The sequence below is a fragment of the Caenorhabditis elegans genome, chromosome I, assembly GCF_000002985.6.
Source record: "Caenorhabditis elegans chromosome I".
In the NCBI taxonomy this organism is placed as follows: Eukaryota; Metazoa; Nematoda; class Chromadorea; order Rhabditida; family Rhabditidae; genus Caenorhabditis; species Caenorhabditis elegans.
In genome coordinates this window covers 3,500,279-3,516,000 of record NC_003279.8, presented here as the reverse complement: position 1 = coordinate 3,516,000, position 15,722 = coordinate 3,500,279, and the positions used below count along the sequence as shown (strand labels likewise).

The window sequence follows — 15,722 nt, the reverse complement described above, 5'->3', positions numbered from 1 at the left end:
TGCTTGCACTTTCTCCGTTAACATCTGTTTTCCAATTTTATTGAATTCTTATAGAATCTGTTTTTCTTCTCTATAAGCAGTCTGTACAGTTTACTTTGGAAAAAAATCGATTTTTGTTTGGATTGTCGTCTAAAACTTGAAATCCTCAATAAAATTTGCGTGAAAATAAGAAATTTTGTTTGAAAATGCCGACTTTGAAGTGCTTTGCACAGTTTTTCAAGCATCATTGAGAAGTTGGAAAAAATTTTTTAATAATAAAAATCGAGGATTTTTCGCCATATTTTTTCTTTCGAAACCCTGCAGGTATGTTGTTCTACCTACAACAAGTCCCCCTTTTTCTTTCCTATCAAAGAAAAAAGCCTAAAAATCAAAATTTTCAAATATAAGTACTGTGAGACCGAGATGTTTGCCTTTTTAGATAAGAATAACGAAACGTCATACATTTAATATTGTGACTCGCAACACAATAACTTTATGGATTTTATGAAAAAAATATATATAGTAAGCCGGAATCCACAGAAAAAATTGCAAAAAAAGTGAAAAGTCCAAAAAAAAGCCTCCAAAATGAGAACGCCCTGAACAATCAGCGCCTTCGAGCTGCTCTGATTGGTCCAAAAGTGGGCGAATTGTAAAATAACTTAGAGTTTGTGGGTATTTTGGTTAAATAGACTAAAACTGGTCCAAAACCACCGAAATCCTTAATGAGACTTCACAAAAAATTTCCAAAAATTTTTTATGGCCGGTCAAAATTTCGAAAAAAAAGAGCCAAATTTTGCTAAAATCTGAAATTTCGCACATTTTTCTTTGTCACAGCCGCTGGATTTTAGTTTTTCTGAAATTATCATCCTTTAATCCTTCTTTTGGTAATTTATCTCGCGGAAATTCGTTGATTGAGACAACTTTTAGGCCGATAGGCATCCAATTTTTATCATTTTTGGATGCCTATAGGTCTAAAAATTGTCTCAATCAACCAATTTCCGCGAGATAATCTACCAAAATAAGGATTAAAGGATGATAATTTCAGAAAAAACTAAAGTCCAGCGGCTGTGACAAAGAAAAGCCAGCGAAATTTCAGATTTTAGCAAAATTTGACTCTTTTTTTTTTCGAAATTTTGACCCGCCATAAAAGTTGTTTGAAAATTTTTTGTGAAGTCTCATTATGAAATTCGGTAATTTTAGACCAGTTTTAGTCTATTTAAACAAAATACTCACAAACTCTACTCCCCCTTTAGAAGTTGGATTTTTCATTCTTTTCGTTTTTCTTTTAAAGTTTTGCTAAATTTGAGACTATTTCAGATTTTTTGAATCTTTTTAAAAATATTCCGGCTACTTCACCTTTGAATAACGAGATAACTAGAAGCCAAAATCACATTATTCTATTATTTCACTCAGAACGTTCACTTCTTTATGCGCACAGAAAATTCACGGCAAAGTATGTCGCCGTCGTCCGTCCGTCCGCTTCGTCACCATCCTTCTCTCTCCTCCGGCGGTCTCCATCATCCGGCTCGTCCCTTCTGTGTCTCTGTGGTCTCTTCACTCTCTCTGTCCCCAACGCCACGTTTCTTCTCTCGCGTCTCTCCACACTTCTCGCCTCTCCTGGTATTTTCAATCGAAACGCTCTTCTCCCGATACTAGCTTTCGCCCGTGCGTCGCTGTCGATTCATTACATTTATTCCAATGATTTGATGTTTTTTGAATCTACAAGAAATTAAATTTTCGAGCTTTTCCGAGTAATCTCTCGAGTTCCAATCAATTATCACCCCTGCTCTTCCTTCTTCCATTTTCCATGATAAAGCTTCACAGCAACGCCCTCTGATAAGCATCTATAAACTGTACAAACCTTTTTTTAAGTACCCAGTTCTCCAGTATTAATATAATTTTGGCTGTTTTTTTTTGTGGAAATGTTGGTGGCAGTTAAAGCTTTGGAGAGCAGCCCCAGAAAAAAGCTGACCAAACAATGGCTCTTTCCCTGCTCACATGGAAAAGCTTGCTCGCTTGTGATGTAATATTTCGTTTTTAGGCGATAACAACTGTTTTATAATTTCCCTTCCGAAATTGTTGTATTAGTTGGAGTTTGCCGACCAGTAATTCTGTAAAATACACCTTTCCTTAGATTTTTTCTTAAAATTTATTGTCTGAAAATTGTTTTTATTTGGCTTGAAACATTAGGAAAAACGTTCGAAAAATGCCTGAAAGTTGGAGACTGCTAGAAACAAATTTCGGCAATTTTCAACTTTCAGACAATTTTTGAAAGTTTTTCCAAATTTTTCGCGTAAAATGAACGCATTTCATCGGATATTTTCCTTTAAGTTTTGTGATACAATGTAGAAAAACATTTTATTTATCTGGAAATAGCCTTTCATAAAAAAATTTCACAATTTCCCAAAAAATTTTCCAAATTTTCCAAATGTTTCGAGCAAAATAAAAGGCTATTTCCAGACAAATAAAATGTTTTTCTACATTTTATCACTAAATTTAAAGGGAAATATCCGATAAAATGCGTTCATTTTACTTGAAACCTTTGGAAAAACTTTCTGAAAGTTGAAAATTGCCTATTTTTCCGGCATTTTTCAACGTTCATGCAATTTTTGAGCTTTTTTTCAATTGTTCCAACTGATATGAAAACTATTTCCAGATGAAGCAAATTTTTATATTTCGATATTAGACTCATACAATTAAAAAAAAAATTTATTTTCTGTAAAACCTCCATAATTTTGAATATTAGTGCTGAAAATTTACTAAATCGGCAATAAATCGGTTAAAAAATATTTCTGAAACACTGAAATTTTTATTTAAATAACGATTAAAGCTCTTCGCGGCTGCCTTTCCGGAGACTAAAAAAATTGAATTTCGATTAAATCCAGTTTAAACTTCTAAAAATCGAATATCAAGCTAGATACTCATAATTTATTCCCAAAAAACACCCATTTACACCTCTTCCTCTTCCACTCCATCCGGTTTTGCGCATCATCTTCATTTGTCTCAAAAGTTTATCACTGCCAACGATCTTTTCATCTGCTGGAGGCTCCACTTTCAGACTGGTTCTTCTAGATTTAATCTACAACACAGCTTATGCTTCTCTCACTAGCCGATTTTGAATGTTTTTGGCAATTGCTAATAGGGAGAAGCAAAATGCATGGAATCTTGATTTGGAAACGAATTTTGAAATTCAACATTTAATTTACCCGAAATTTGCAACTTTTTAACGTGAAACCGAATTTTTTGAGCGAAATTTTTGTCAAATTGAAGAAATTATTGCCATTTCAGAAGTTGAGGAACGACTCGCCCAGTTAGTTGCCGACGTGTTTTTTGGATAGAATTTAATACTGTAATAATCGGATATGTCGGACGGTCAGCTGGTCCAGAGACGCAGAAAGGCTGAAGAGGTAGGATGATTTTACAGAGTTCAATGGAAAAACACGAGAGATAAAAAAAACTGAAAAAGATGAAATTTTCAACTTAAATTACCTCTGTGTAATGTTTAAATTAAACGATTAATCCGTGAATTTTGCAGAAACAGCGTCGCACGGAAAAATAAGCGGAGCTTAATTTCGCAACCCTGCGGCGCGGTTTTTTCAATTTTTCAAACAAAAAAATTCGATTGAAAATATTATCGAATTTAGTTCTCATAAGACTATGAGGATATTTTTGGTTGTAAAAACATTTTTCTTCAGGAAAAGTAAGATAAAACGAACAAAATTAAAAAAAAAACCGTGCCGCAGTGTTGCGAAATTACGCTCCGCCTCTTTTTCTGTGCGACGATGTTTTTGCAAAAAAGAGTTTTCAAGAAAAAACTAATTAAAAATCAATAAAATTTCCAGCCAGTCACTGAAAAGTTGAAATTTTCAACTCAAATTTCCTCTGTGTACTGTTAAAATTAAACGATTAATCGGAAAAAGAGGTGGAGCTTAATTTCGCAACCCTGCGGCGCGGTTTTCCTGTTTTCGTATATTTTTCACGCTTTTTTTTTCAATTTTTTCAAACAAATAAATTCGAATGAAAATATTATAGAATTTTTTCCGAATAAATAGAATAAGCAAAATCGAAAAAAACCGTTCCGCAGCAGGGGTGTGCGGCAAATCTCAAAATTTGCCGAGCTCGGCAAATTCGGCAAATTTGCCGTGCTTAACAAACTCGGAAAAATTATATATTTTTTGATATTTTTTGGAGCACCAAAACTACTGAATTCTTAACACACCTCTGGTTTCTGAACAAGTTAGGTGTAGTGTGTCTGCTTAAACATCAAAATAACTCAATTTGTTATCATTTTACTAAATTTTTGGCGAAAAAATCAACAGTTTTAGTCAAAATTGTACTGTCAAATTTTTGACGTGTGCGGCAAATTTCGAAATTTGCCGAGCTCGGCAAATTCGGCAAATCTACTTTTTTGAAATTTGCCGTGCTCGGCAAATTCGGCAAATTTGCCGCACACCCCTGTTCCGCAGTGTTGCTAAATTACGCCCCGCCTCTTATTCTGTGCGGCGATGTTTTTTTCTGCAAAATTCACAGAATGATATTTCAGTTAACTAATTCAAAATCAATCCAATTTTCAGCCAGTCACCGAAAAAGTCGACGAAGCGAGCGGCGATTCAGCACAATCTTCGGATCAAGAAGACAATGACAAGGGAACCCGATTGACTTTGATGGAGCAAATCCTGTTGCTCGGCCTTAAAGACCGTGAAGGTTACACATCGTTTTGGAATGATTGCATTTCGTCGGGGCTCCGAGGATGTGTGCTCATCGAGCTTGTGCTCCGTGGACGAATTCAACTCGAGGGAGGCGGAATGAGACGCAAGAATTTGCTTAATAGAAAGGTAGTTTCAGATATAAATATTGATTACGGGAGCACAGGCTTCTGAGAATGCGTATTGTGCAACATATTTGACGCGCAAAATATCTCGTAGCGAAAACTACAGTAATTCTTTAATTCTGTTACTGTAGCGCTTGTGTCGATTTACGGGATCTCGATTTTCGAAATTTGTTATAGCTTTTTTCGAATATTGACAACAATATTCTATTTTCCTTTTTATTTTAAAGTCGAGCCCGTAAATCGACACAAGAGCTACAGTAGTCATTTAAAGAATTACTGTAGTTTTCGCTACGAGATATTTTGCGCGTCAAATATGTTGTGCAATACGCATTCTCAGAATTTTGTGGTCGCGTAATATCAATAAGAACCATCTTATCCGCCGAAAAGAAATTTTTCGAATTCAATTGAAAAAGAAAGTTTTATAGTATTATATTTCGTCCCGTGCATCGCACAAACAAACAATATTACAGGTGACTGTGAAAAGCAGCGAGCCAACTGGTGACGTCATTCTCGACGAGGCACTTCGCCATATGAAGGAGACAAACCCGCCGGAGACAGTGACCAGCTGGATTGAATATTTGTCTGGAGAAACGTGGAATCCGCTGAAACTTCGCTACCAACTGAGAAATGTTCGTGAACGACTCGCCAAGAATCTTGTTGAAAAGGGTGTTCTGACGACTGATAAGCAAAATTTCTTGCTTTTTGAAATTACGACGCATCCACTTTCGGACGGAAATCAGAAGACGAAATTGATTAAAGAAGTGCAAGAAGCGGTTCTGGGGAAATGGACGAATGATGTTCATCGTATGGATAAGAAAATGCTCTCGTTGATTGTATTGGCTCATGCTAGTGATGTTCTTGAAAATGCGTTTGCACCGCTTTCTGATCAAGATTATGAGGTAAAACAAATGCTGGAAATCCTGTTTTTTTCTGGAAAATTGGCGCATTTTGAGCCAAAAAATGTGCCTCTTTGAAGATAACTGTAATTTTAAAAATTTTTTTGCTTTAGAATTTTCATCAATTTGTTTCAATTTTTTTTTAAATTATCACATTTTTCCTTTTAAGTTTTTATTGAAAATTATTTTTAATAGAAAACTAAATTCGGAAGCAACGAATATTTATAACTACAGTACTCTTTGGCAAAGATGTGTCGTGTCGAGACCACTACTGTATTTTTAGAACAAAAATCACGAAATTTCGATTCTGTATAATATTGAGAACGATTGAAATTAAATTATTTGCAGAAAAAATTGCAAAAAAAGTTGTATGAAATCAAATTTTGCAAACGCGCTCCATTGAGCTTCCCAGGGCTTAATTGAAATGCTGACATTTCTCGCCAATTTTCAGAAAAATCAATTATAAAAATTCCAGGTTGCAATGAAACGAGTGCGTAGTCTGCTCGATCTTGATTACGACCAGCAAGCCGAAAAGAAGGGAAACGACGTGATGTGGGCTGTTTTTGAGGCGTTCAGCAAGTAGAATCCACAACCAGTGAGTCGGGAAAAAATTGAGCTTTTTTTTTGTCTTTGTGCACTTCAGCTTTAGCAGATTTTTTTTGAGCTAAGCGCTGAAAACGTGAAGTACTAACAGAGCAGGGGCGGCAAACGATTATTTCCGGCAAATCGGCAAATTGCCGAGATATTTTTTCGGCAAATTGTGGTTTTGCACTTTTTTTGTTGGAAGTTAAATTTTATCGGCGAAAAACGGGAAAAAAATTCCAAAAACGCACCGTTTTAAGAGTTTCCGTCTTTAAAAAAATTCCTCAAAACATTTCCGGCAAATCTGATATCCGGCAAACTCGGCAAACTGGTAAATTGTCAGAATTGAAAATTTCCGGCAAACCGGCAATTTTCCGGAATTGAAAATTTCTGGAAAAAAGCCATTTGGCGATTTTTCCGAAAAAAAAACATTTCTGGCAAAACTGGTAAGCGGCAATCTGGCAAATTGTCAGAATTGAAAATTTCGGCAACCAATTTGCCGAAAATAAAAATTTCCGGCAAACCGGCAAATCGCCAGATTTGAAAATTTCTGGCTAATCGGCAAACCGGCAATTTGCCGATTTTGCCAAAATCATTTCCGGCAAATCGGCAAACCGGCCAACTGGCAAAGTGCCAGAATTGAAAATTCCGGCAACCATTTTGCCGAAAATAAAAATTTCCGGCAAATCGGCAAACCGGCAATTGCCGCCCACCCCTGCGACAGAGATCATTTTACTTTCAAAAAATTTTAATATAAAAAATATTTGTTTCCAGGTCACCAATGCGTGTACGTGCAATCTGTAATCAAGTCTAAACCGGTACCATCAATTCTCTTCCCTCCCGCGTATTTATTGTATGTGCTCTTTCTCTTCCATCTGTTTCCATAGCTTTTCGTCTCTCGATTTCCTATTTCTTCCTAACATACACCATATTCTATTCTATTCCAATCAATGTGTGATACCATATACCGTTTCTTTTTTCTTTTTTTTTTTTGGGATTTCTTTGTTTCTTCTCTATGTTTTTTGTACATAAGCGGGAAATGCTCTCTTCATGTTTTTTTTTCTTTCTTTTTTTGGGATCAACGCTTTCTGCAGGTTAATGGTCGCTTGTGTGTTTCCTCTTCCTGAAATTTCCCTTTTTTTCTCGAAAATTCGTTTTTAAATATGTATTGGTTTTCTGTGATAAATTCTCATCCATCCCCCTTTTCTTTTTTCATGACCAGCAGTAGTAATGATTTAGATTTGTTTTCCTTCATCATCCTAAATTACACATATAGTAGATGTATTGAAAAAAATTGATAAAAATTTATCGTGGGACCCGAGATGAGACAAATGAACAGAACAACCAAGAGAAAATGGAAAGAATTGATTAAGAGAAAAAAAAACGAAAATTATTAACTTATTTTAAGCGTCTGGATCTTCTGTTGCGAGCAACTTTCGAGAATCGTCACTTCTTGTGGACGTTGAGGAAGTTGGAAGAGGGCGATGGGCTCTGGAATTTTTGAAAAAAATATTGAAAATTTAGGTTTTTTCTTTTGTTGGGTAAACACGGAATGCACAACGATTACCGTGATTAGGAGAAGACGGGAAACAGACAAAAATTTGAATTTGGCGGGATTTGAAAACGTGCTCTATTGAGAATCCTGGGGAGGCTCAATGGAGCGCGCTTGCAACACGGTTTCGACAAGAAAATATGATTTTCGATAGAGCGCGTTTGCAAACAACTACTTTTCGATGTTTCTGAATAATTTCTTTTTTAATAGCGTATTTTGTACAGAAAAAGGATAACTCTTCAATTTTATCGATTTTTTACAAATTATCGATAAAAATGAAGTTGATTGGTTCTTGGATCTTAATCGATTAAAAAACGAAAAAAAAAAAGTTTTTCTGCGAAGTTTTATCGAATTTTCTGTTGTCTACTATGCGTATTGCGCAACGTATTTGACGCGCAAAATATCTCGTAGCGAAAACTACAGTAATTCTTTAAATGACTACTGTAGCTCTTGTGTCCATTTACGGGCTTGGCTTCTTAAACGAATTTCTGTTCGAATAGTGACATCAAATTTTTTATCGATTATGTAATAAAGAAGGCTTTCCGTAAATCGACACAAGCGCTACAGTAGTTATTTGAAGAATTACTGTAGTTTTCGCTACAAGATATTTTGCGCGTCAAATATGTTGCGCAATACGCATTCTCAGAATTCAGTGTCCCCTTAATAAGCCCGCTCTATTGAAAATTTAAAATTATTGATTAAATCAAGCTTTCGTGCCGTGGCAGTGAGAATTGTTTGTGTAATTAGAACTAAATTAATTTCTAAAAACTGAAAATTTTCCTGTTGCTCATTCAATGCCATTCAGTTAACCATCACTTCACAAACCGACACTACGATGCTCCGATATGCCGCCTGTGCCCTTGGCGGGATAAATGAGCATCGTTGAAACTATTCTATAAATTCGACAATAGGCGATAGAATCAGAAGGGAAAAGAAGCAGACAAAGGACAAAAACAGAAGGAAACGACAATTTTACATTTACGTCTTGTTTCTTACGTTGGAAATTATAATCAAACTGTTTTCGAAAGAAGCGAGTACTGATGGTCAGTGTCGGCAGATATACGACTCAGCCTGTACAGATAGAGTTAAGTATGCAGGAAGATAAAAAATAATGGGTCTTGACACGAAAATAAAAAGCTTAAAAATCGATAATTCGAGGCGATCTTACGCTTTTCCAGATTTGAGCGTAAGATGTCTAAGTATTACTGGATCACAAAATTCTGAGAATGCGTATTGTACAACATATTTGACGCTCAAAATATCTCGTAGCGAAAACGTCAGTACTTCTTTAAATGACTACTGTAGCTCTTGTGGCGATTTACGGGATCTCGGAGTTTCTTTTCAAATATTCTAGTCATTTAAAGAATTCCTGTAGTTTTCGCTACGAGATATTTTGCGCGTCAAATATGTTTTGCAATACGCATTCTCAAAATTTTGTGTTCCCATAATACGGTGGAAACCGAAATTTTGGGAGAAGTGAATTCACGAGAATCATGCGCCGAAAATCTTTGTCTAAATAAATCTTTTCATGAAAACTTTCATTAAAAACCTTTTTTCCCGGTTTTTACTAAAATTAATTTTTAAAAAATTTAATAGGGGAAAAATGTGCGGCGCACTTGCAAAACCTTTTTAAAAATTAGGCTCCACCTCTTTGCAAAGAAATTTTGCAATGCCGCTGCACGCTTTTTTCCAGTCATTTTTAAGTTTAATTTTTGCTTTTTTTTTTGTCCATTTCGGTGGAAACCATGAAGGAAAACTTGGAAATGGCAAAATTTTGAACAAAAAAAATCAAAAGAAAAAAGTGTGCGTCGTACTTGCAAAAAAGGAGGAGCCTATTTTCAAATTCACCCGAAATTTCGGTTCCCCTGAATCCAAGTATCCAATCCGAAACTAATTCACAATTCGAATATTCTGTCTTACCTCTGATGTCGTTTGTTCATTCCGTGTAAAAGCATTCCAGACAAACAAAGAACTAAACCACAAATATTCAGTTCCGTTAGTGTGTCCTTGTTCACGATATGTGCCAATAAGAGTGTCGCAACTTCTTTCACAATTCCGAAAATGTTTAGCGTGATTCCAGAAGTGTTCACGAGAAGCAGGTATTCTGGAAAAAAAAGGGGTATTAGAAAAAAATCCAATTTCATTTCAGGCGGCGTGGACCGCGACGCAACACGCTTCGCACAAGGTAGGCGGATGTTTTGCGCCAAAATCTAGGTTCGACCAAAATAATTGAAAACGTTTGAATTCCATTTTGATAAAACTCTCCATCAAAATACCCCTGGGCTGAAATTTTTGGAGAAATGACAAATTTACATGGGTTTATTACGGGAACACAATATTTTGAGAATGCGTATTGCGCATCATATTTGACGCGCAAAATATCTCGTAGCGAAAACTACAGTAATTCTTTGAATGACTACTGTAGTGCTTGTCGATTTACGGGATCTCGATTCTTGAAATGAATTAAAGTAATTTATTTATCGATTGAATATTAAAATTTAGCAAAAAATGAAAATCGACCTACAGTAGCCATTTAAAGAATTACTGTAGTTTTCGCTACGAGATATTTTGCGCGTCAAATATGTTGTGCAATACGCATTCTCAGAATTCTCAAAATGGAATATAAAAACATTCACAACTCACCACTCATTTCCATACAGAACGCCAGCAATCCTCCTCCGGCAATTAATCCCATCACAAGCCAAGGATCATAATGTCCCTTGAATGAAAACACGGAATTCCAATTGATCTCAGCTCCTTCGAACAACCAAATCATCGGAATAATTGGAATCATCATCCATGGCTGTACATGTGCAACCATATCCAATGGATGTCTCACTGCCGAGTCATCTCTTTGCATTACCATCTGAGAAACTGTCCATCGGATTCCAGTGCATGCAGCCGCAAGTTCAACAAGCATCAGCCCGGTTAAATCAAGTTGTGATGATTTCCAAGTGAATAGGAATAGGCCTGCAGCAATCAGGCCCGTCTCAAAGCCCAATGAATTCCTCCATCTCTCCAATCGAAGTAATAATGAGAAGGCAACGATGAACAGTATTGATGAGGATTTAGCCATTGTGTACAGACTGACAGTGACATATTCTAATGCCCAATTCGAAAGACCTATATCCATTGAAGCACATATTCCAATTGGAGCCAACCATCGCAGTTGATCGCGGAATGAGACACGTGTTCGACGTGTTCGAAGGCATTCGTAAATGAATCTGATTGTGATTGCGAAGAGGTATTTGAGCACGTAATGTCCACTTACAACCAGTAACGGGAGTTTATAGTTCTGAAAAATTGTTATTAAATAGCATGTAAGCATGTAGCGCGTAAATTAAGTTGCAATTATATTTCTTTATTATTGGGACGCAGAAAAAATTGCGCCAAACTTTGGGCCTCGTTAGGTATTTGAAAACGTTTGAATTTCTGATTTTGCCGCCAATGGCCTAACGAGACCCCCACTATAATAAAAGTGAATTATTTTTTTCACAAATTAAAAATTTTAACTTTTCATTTTACATTTTGTGGTACATTTACCAAATGTTATGTAGAATTTTTTCTCATTAAACAATTTTCATTATCCTAGTTTTAAGTTTCTTTCAAAAATTTCCGAGTGATGAGAAAATCAGGAAAAGGTGTTTCGAAAATTTTATACAGTGTGTATTTATACAAAATGGTTTTGTGAGGAAAAAGAACGATGTAAAATGTACGTTAAACATGGAAGATAAACAGGTGGCCGAGTTTTCTATTTTCTAGGCCACAAAACATGGAAACATTGACTGGGTTTTCTAATTGATTTTTAAAAGTGATCAATATTTCTTGAATTTGCACGACCTCCACTTTTTAAAAAGTATCCCAAAAAACCCTTACTTTTATAAACCATTTCTGATAGAAAGTGAGCCCAATTGATAATGGATAATAGATCATTGCAATTAGAGCAATTCGGAGCACCATTTCGCTGTATGTCTGATTCGTTGTCTCGTTGACACTTCGAAAATGTAAATCTTCGTCTTCTTCGTCACTTTCGTCACTGATTTCGGCGACAAGCTTCTCGGCAGTTGTTGCAGTTGGCACCCGTGTTTGTAAGGCAATTGATTCTGAAAATGAATTTGTTTAGAAAAAATAGTTGGGAGTAATCTGGGTATTTACGTAAATTAATTTTTATTACTATTATAACTATTATTGCCAAAAAAAAGACGTTTAACTCAAATTTAAAAATTGAGTTTTTTTTTCAAAAAAAAAACTAAACAGAATGCAAGTGATAGCGAAAATATGAAGCTTAAAAGCTAATTGATTTGAAAACAAATAAGATTTTTGAATAGATGTTCTTGTATTATTAACAAGGAAAATGAGAAGAACTCAAAAGTAGCACTATGAAATTTTTTTTTTCTGCCAAAAAAGTTGGGGCTCTGGTTTCCATGGAAACATAGCTTGCCTAAATTGGGAGCTCAGAGCTTTTACATAACTTGTATGCCTTATATTTGTTTTGTTTTGAAAAAAATGTAGGTCGTTATAGATTTGTAAGTTTAAAGACACCAGGGGTGGGCGTCAAACGATTTTTTCCGGCAAATCGGCAAATTGCCGAATTTGCCCAAAAAACGGCAATTGTTGCAAATTTCCGGAAAATAGTGGTTTTGCACATTTTCTCGGAATTTTAGAATTTCAACTTTAATAGGCAAAATGTATGCATTCTATGAATGTTCCTACATCTATTTTGAAAAGTAAGCAGATTATATGAAAATATTTAGAAAAACGGAAAAAAATTTCAAAAAAGCTTCGAGTGTTCCGTTTTATAAAAATATTGTCCTAAAAATTCTGGCAAATTGATATCCGGCAAATCGGCAATTTGCCAAAAATGAAAATTTCCGGAAAATCGGCATATTGCCGGAATTGAAAATTTCAAGCAAATCGGCAAAATTCCGGAAATGAAAATTTCCGGTAAATCGGCAATTTGCCTCAAAAAAGATGCCGAACGGCCATTGCCGCCCAAAGATATTACACCTAAACAGCTATTTTAGCTTGGATTTACGCTCATGTATCCTAAAAAAATTAGTAGATCAGTTTTCTTCAAACAAAAAATTCTGTTAGAAACCTTTTTTTTTCAAATCTAAAAAAATATTTTCAATTAAAAAAATCTAAAATCTTACCAGACGGACCCGGATCGTCGTCAATAGGTGATGATTCGAGCAGATGATGTGTTGATGAGGAGAATGTAGACGGGAATCTCATTAAATGGACAAGTTGCTGTGACTACTAAAAATGGAAAAAAGGGATGAAATCAATAAAGTTCACAACGTGTCAATCACTTCTCTCTTTTTCTTTTCGATCTCTCTCTCTTTCTCTCTATCAATCTCTTTCGTCCATTCGAATGTTTGTTGAAAAAGCGGATGCCAATATGTATGTGTGTGTGTAGTGTTCTACAATTGAAAAGATTGAAAACATTACTTTTTTGAAAAATGAGGAGCAGGAAGTTTGTGAGAGGTAAAAGATGTGAGTGCGCTCAAAAATGAGAGAAAATGAGAAATTTAATTAGAGCCGAAAACACAAGGGCGCTGGTAGCTCCAAAAATAATTTGGGTATCAAACTTGATACATTGGGATGATGGATTCACAAGCTCAATACATCATATTTCACGCGCAATTTTTGAAAATTATCATTAGTCCATTTATCGATTTTATCTTAAAAAAATTTCCGAAGTATCAACTTTAAATCGAAAAAATTTAATTTGAGATTCAATTTTTGATAATTTTCCTTCTTGTTGTACATTTTGTGAGTTTTTTTTTATACAAAAACATAGGACAATCAAAAAATGAATCATTGAGTGACCCTTGGAGCCAAAAACCCCAGAAAAAAAACATATCCATTTTTGAATAGAGAATAGAAAATAGCTCACCCACTTTTTTGTTTAAAAAAAAGGCGACAAAAACGATGAAATAAATTTCTGTTTTCGGTGAATTTTTGAAAAAAAAAATTAAATTTATTTTCCTAGGTTTGCCGTGAAACAAAAAAAAATAGCAAAGAGGGTATGTGCCTTTAAAGTTACAGATTAAAGATTGCTCCGTGGTCGCGAAAACCAAAAAGTTAGGCCACAATGGTAAAGTCCCGGTTATCTCGGCCGCGTAGAAAAGCCCCAATTTGTAAGAATAGCCACAAGGTTTGGCCGAGTTTTCAAGTTCGGCCAAGTTATTGAAGAAAAAACTTAAGCTCTCGAAAATTTAGAATTTTGCTTATAATTTTTTAAAATAATAATTTATAATTTTTCTCGAAAATGTATAATTTTATAACTATATAATTTATAATTTATAGTTTCGATTATTTAATCCAAAAAGCAAAATTTAAAAACGTTTTAAAAATGCAATTTTCCATTTTTTCGAAAAATTAAAATTTCGTTTTACCAATTTTCAATGTTACCATAAAACCTCTGGCTTAAAGTCTAATTTTTTTAAAGAAATTTAATTTTGAAAAAAAAACACTTTTTGAAGTATTGAAAAACATGGCCACCAATTTTACGCGGCTACATAATAAGCTATTTCAAGTTTCAAACAGTTTCCAATATTTTTGCAACAAATATCAGAAATTCAAAAACATAAAAATAAAAGTTACAACATAGTTCAGGTCCAGCGGAGAAATAAACTAGGTATAATCTTTGAAAGAAACAAACATTTCTTTGGAAATTTTTTTGGAGAAGTCACCTCTCCAAAAAAAATCAATTTTCTCAACAAAAAAAATCTGGTATTTTTTTAATAGCAAAGTAGATGCACACATCGATTGCAGTTTCCCAGACTGGGTGGACATTTTCGAGGAGTTTGAAATAGTGTGTAATGAGAAGAGACGCAGAGACGAGAGAAAATGAGAGATAGAGAAAAAGAGAGAGTACTGAGAAGTGGTGACATAATAACATCAGCAGTAGGTCGGGGAGAGAAATGAGTGCGCGAACACAAACAGTATTGAAGTTTGAAAGTGAAGGTGGAAAGGGGGAGAAGGAAACGGTTATCAGTCGAATAATAGATTGAAAAAAGAGCAAAGATTGGGTATTGTTTTAGTGGGAAAACAGAAAAATTGGCCGATGTGCTCCTTTTAGGAGTAGTTGTAGGAGTAGGCCGCAATTTTGATTTTTTAGGTTTTATTTCAATCAATTGAGCAACTCTAAAACTATAAATGTTGTCAAGAAGAACCAAACGCGATTAAATATTTTTGCCTTCCATGGGAGGCAGGCGCAGTTTCAGGTACCTGGCGCTGCCTCCAACCTGCCCGCCTCACGCCTTGTTTCTACACTAATTGTAAGGTGGTTCTTCCACCGCGGCTGGCACTTTTCGGGTTCTGCGCCGCACTATACATAAGGCGAGGCAGACCCTAATCATGCCAATAGTTCCAGCGCCCGACATCTCACGAGTCCGTTTTTGAAAACTTTTGAAAACTTTCGTAACTCAAGAACAAGATGTTTTCATAAAAAAGTTTTATTAATAAAATAAAGGACATGTTTTTTCAAAGAAATTTCAGCTAAAATCCGATGAGATTTTAAAAAATGTTTGGTCAAAAACTACCGAAAATTTTTTCATCAGAATTTTCAGAGCTTTTTTTTTTAATCAAAAGTGAATCTACAAAAATAAAAAAAATATAGATTGATTATGTTATTCAACTTTTCAAGTTAAAAAAAAATCTATTCAGTTTTGGTAATTGCCAAATTTTCCAAAAATGCGGACTTTTTGAGAATTTTCGAGAAAAAAATGTATGCAAATAAAACACCTTAAAACTTAATAATACAACATCTGTGATAAATGTCACAAACTATTTAAAAATTCACTGGAAATGACAGATAGAAATATCAAAGCAAGAAAAATAAATTATGAACATATCTGGAGGATGAGAGTTTGAT

The 15,722-nt window shown here is 34.9% G+C and overlaps 2 protein-coding genes and 1 non-coding gene across 4 annotated transcripts; 1 reads left to right on the top strand and 2 right to left on the bottom strand.

Moving 5' to 3' along the window:
- Positions 1-3,267: 3,267 nt before the first annotated feature.
- Positions 3,268-7,603, top strand: Y47G6A.18 (Golgi phosphoprotein 3 homolog sauron). Its single transcript, NM_058771.5, has 5 exons — positions 3,268-3,386; positions 4,554-4,814; positions 5,281-5,709; positions 6,182-6,301; positions 7,063-7,603. Exons 1-4 carry the CDS (start codon positions 3,342-3,344, stop codon positions 6,287-6,289), a joined length of 843 nt encoding a protein of 280 aa, NP_491172.2. The 5' UTR covers positions 3,268-3,341; the 3' UTR covers positions 6,290-6,301; positions 7,063-7,603.
- Y47G6A.7 (Sugar phosphate transporter domain-containing protein) lies at positions 7,580-13,265 on the bottom strand. Of its 2 annotated transcripts, NM_001026599.5 has the most exons (7): positions 13,153-13,265; positions 12,994-13,099; positions 11,717-11,943; positions 10,484-11,135; positions 9,761-9,944; positions 8,837-8,911; positions 7,580-7,779 (listed from the first exon to the last, which is right to left on the bottom strand). In NM_001026599.5, the coding sequence occupies exons 2-6, from the start codon at positions 13,073-13,075 to the stop codon at positions 8,851-8,853; spliced, it is 1,206 nt and encodes a 401-aa protein (NP_001021770.1). In that variant the 5' UTR covers positions 13,076-13,099; positions 13,153-13,265; the 3' UTR covers positions 7,580-7,779; positions 8,837-8,850. The 2 variants fall into 2 exon arrangements, with proteins under 2 accessions (NP_001021770.1, NP_001021769.1); NM_001026598.8 differs by lacking the exon at positions 8,837-8,911 and having other exon boundaries at positions 13,153-13,263.
- Positions 12,179-12,283, bottom strand: Y47G6A.37. Its single transcript, NR_101540.1, has one exon. It is a non-coding gene; the product is annotated as an Unclassified non-coding RNA Y47G6A.37 (non-coding RNA).
- Positions 13,266-15,722: the final 2,457 nt, after the last annotated feature.

Bases quoted from the DNA above. Each gene is read 5' to 3' on its own strand.
- Y47G6A.18 (NM_058771.5), top strand. From the start codon at position 3,342: ATGTCGGACGGTCAGCTGGTCCAGAGACGCAGAAAGGCTGAAGAG. The intron at 4,815-5,280 runs GTAGTTTCAGAT...ACAATATTACAG, and splicing joins AGAATTTGCTTAATAGAAAG to GTGACTGTGAAAAGCAGCGA. The intron at 5,710-6,181 runs GTAAAACAAATG...TAAAAATTCCAG, and splicing joins TTTCTGATCAAGATTATGAG to GTTGCAATGAAACGAGTGCG.
- Y47G6A.7 (NM_001026598.8), bottom strand. From the start codon at position 13,075: ATGAGATTCCCGTCTACATTCTCCTCATCAACACATCATCTGCTCGAA. The intron at 11,944-12,993 runs GTAAGATTTTAG...ATTCATTTTCAG, and splicing joins CGACGATCCGGGTCCGTCTG to AATCAATTGCCTTACAAACA. The intron at 11,136-11,716 runs GTAAGGGTTTTT...ACAATTTTTCAG, and splicing joins ATCAGAAATGGTTTATAAAA to AACTATAAACTCCCGTTACT.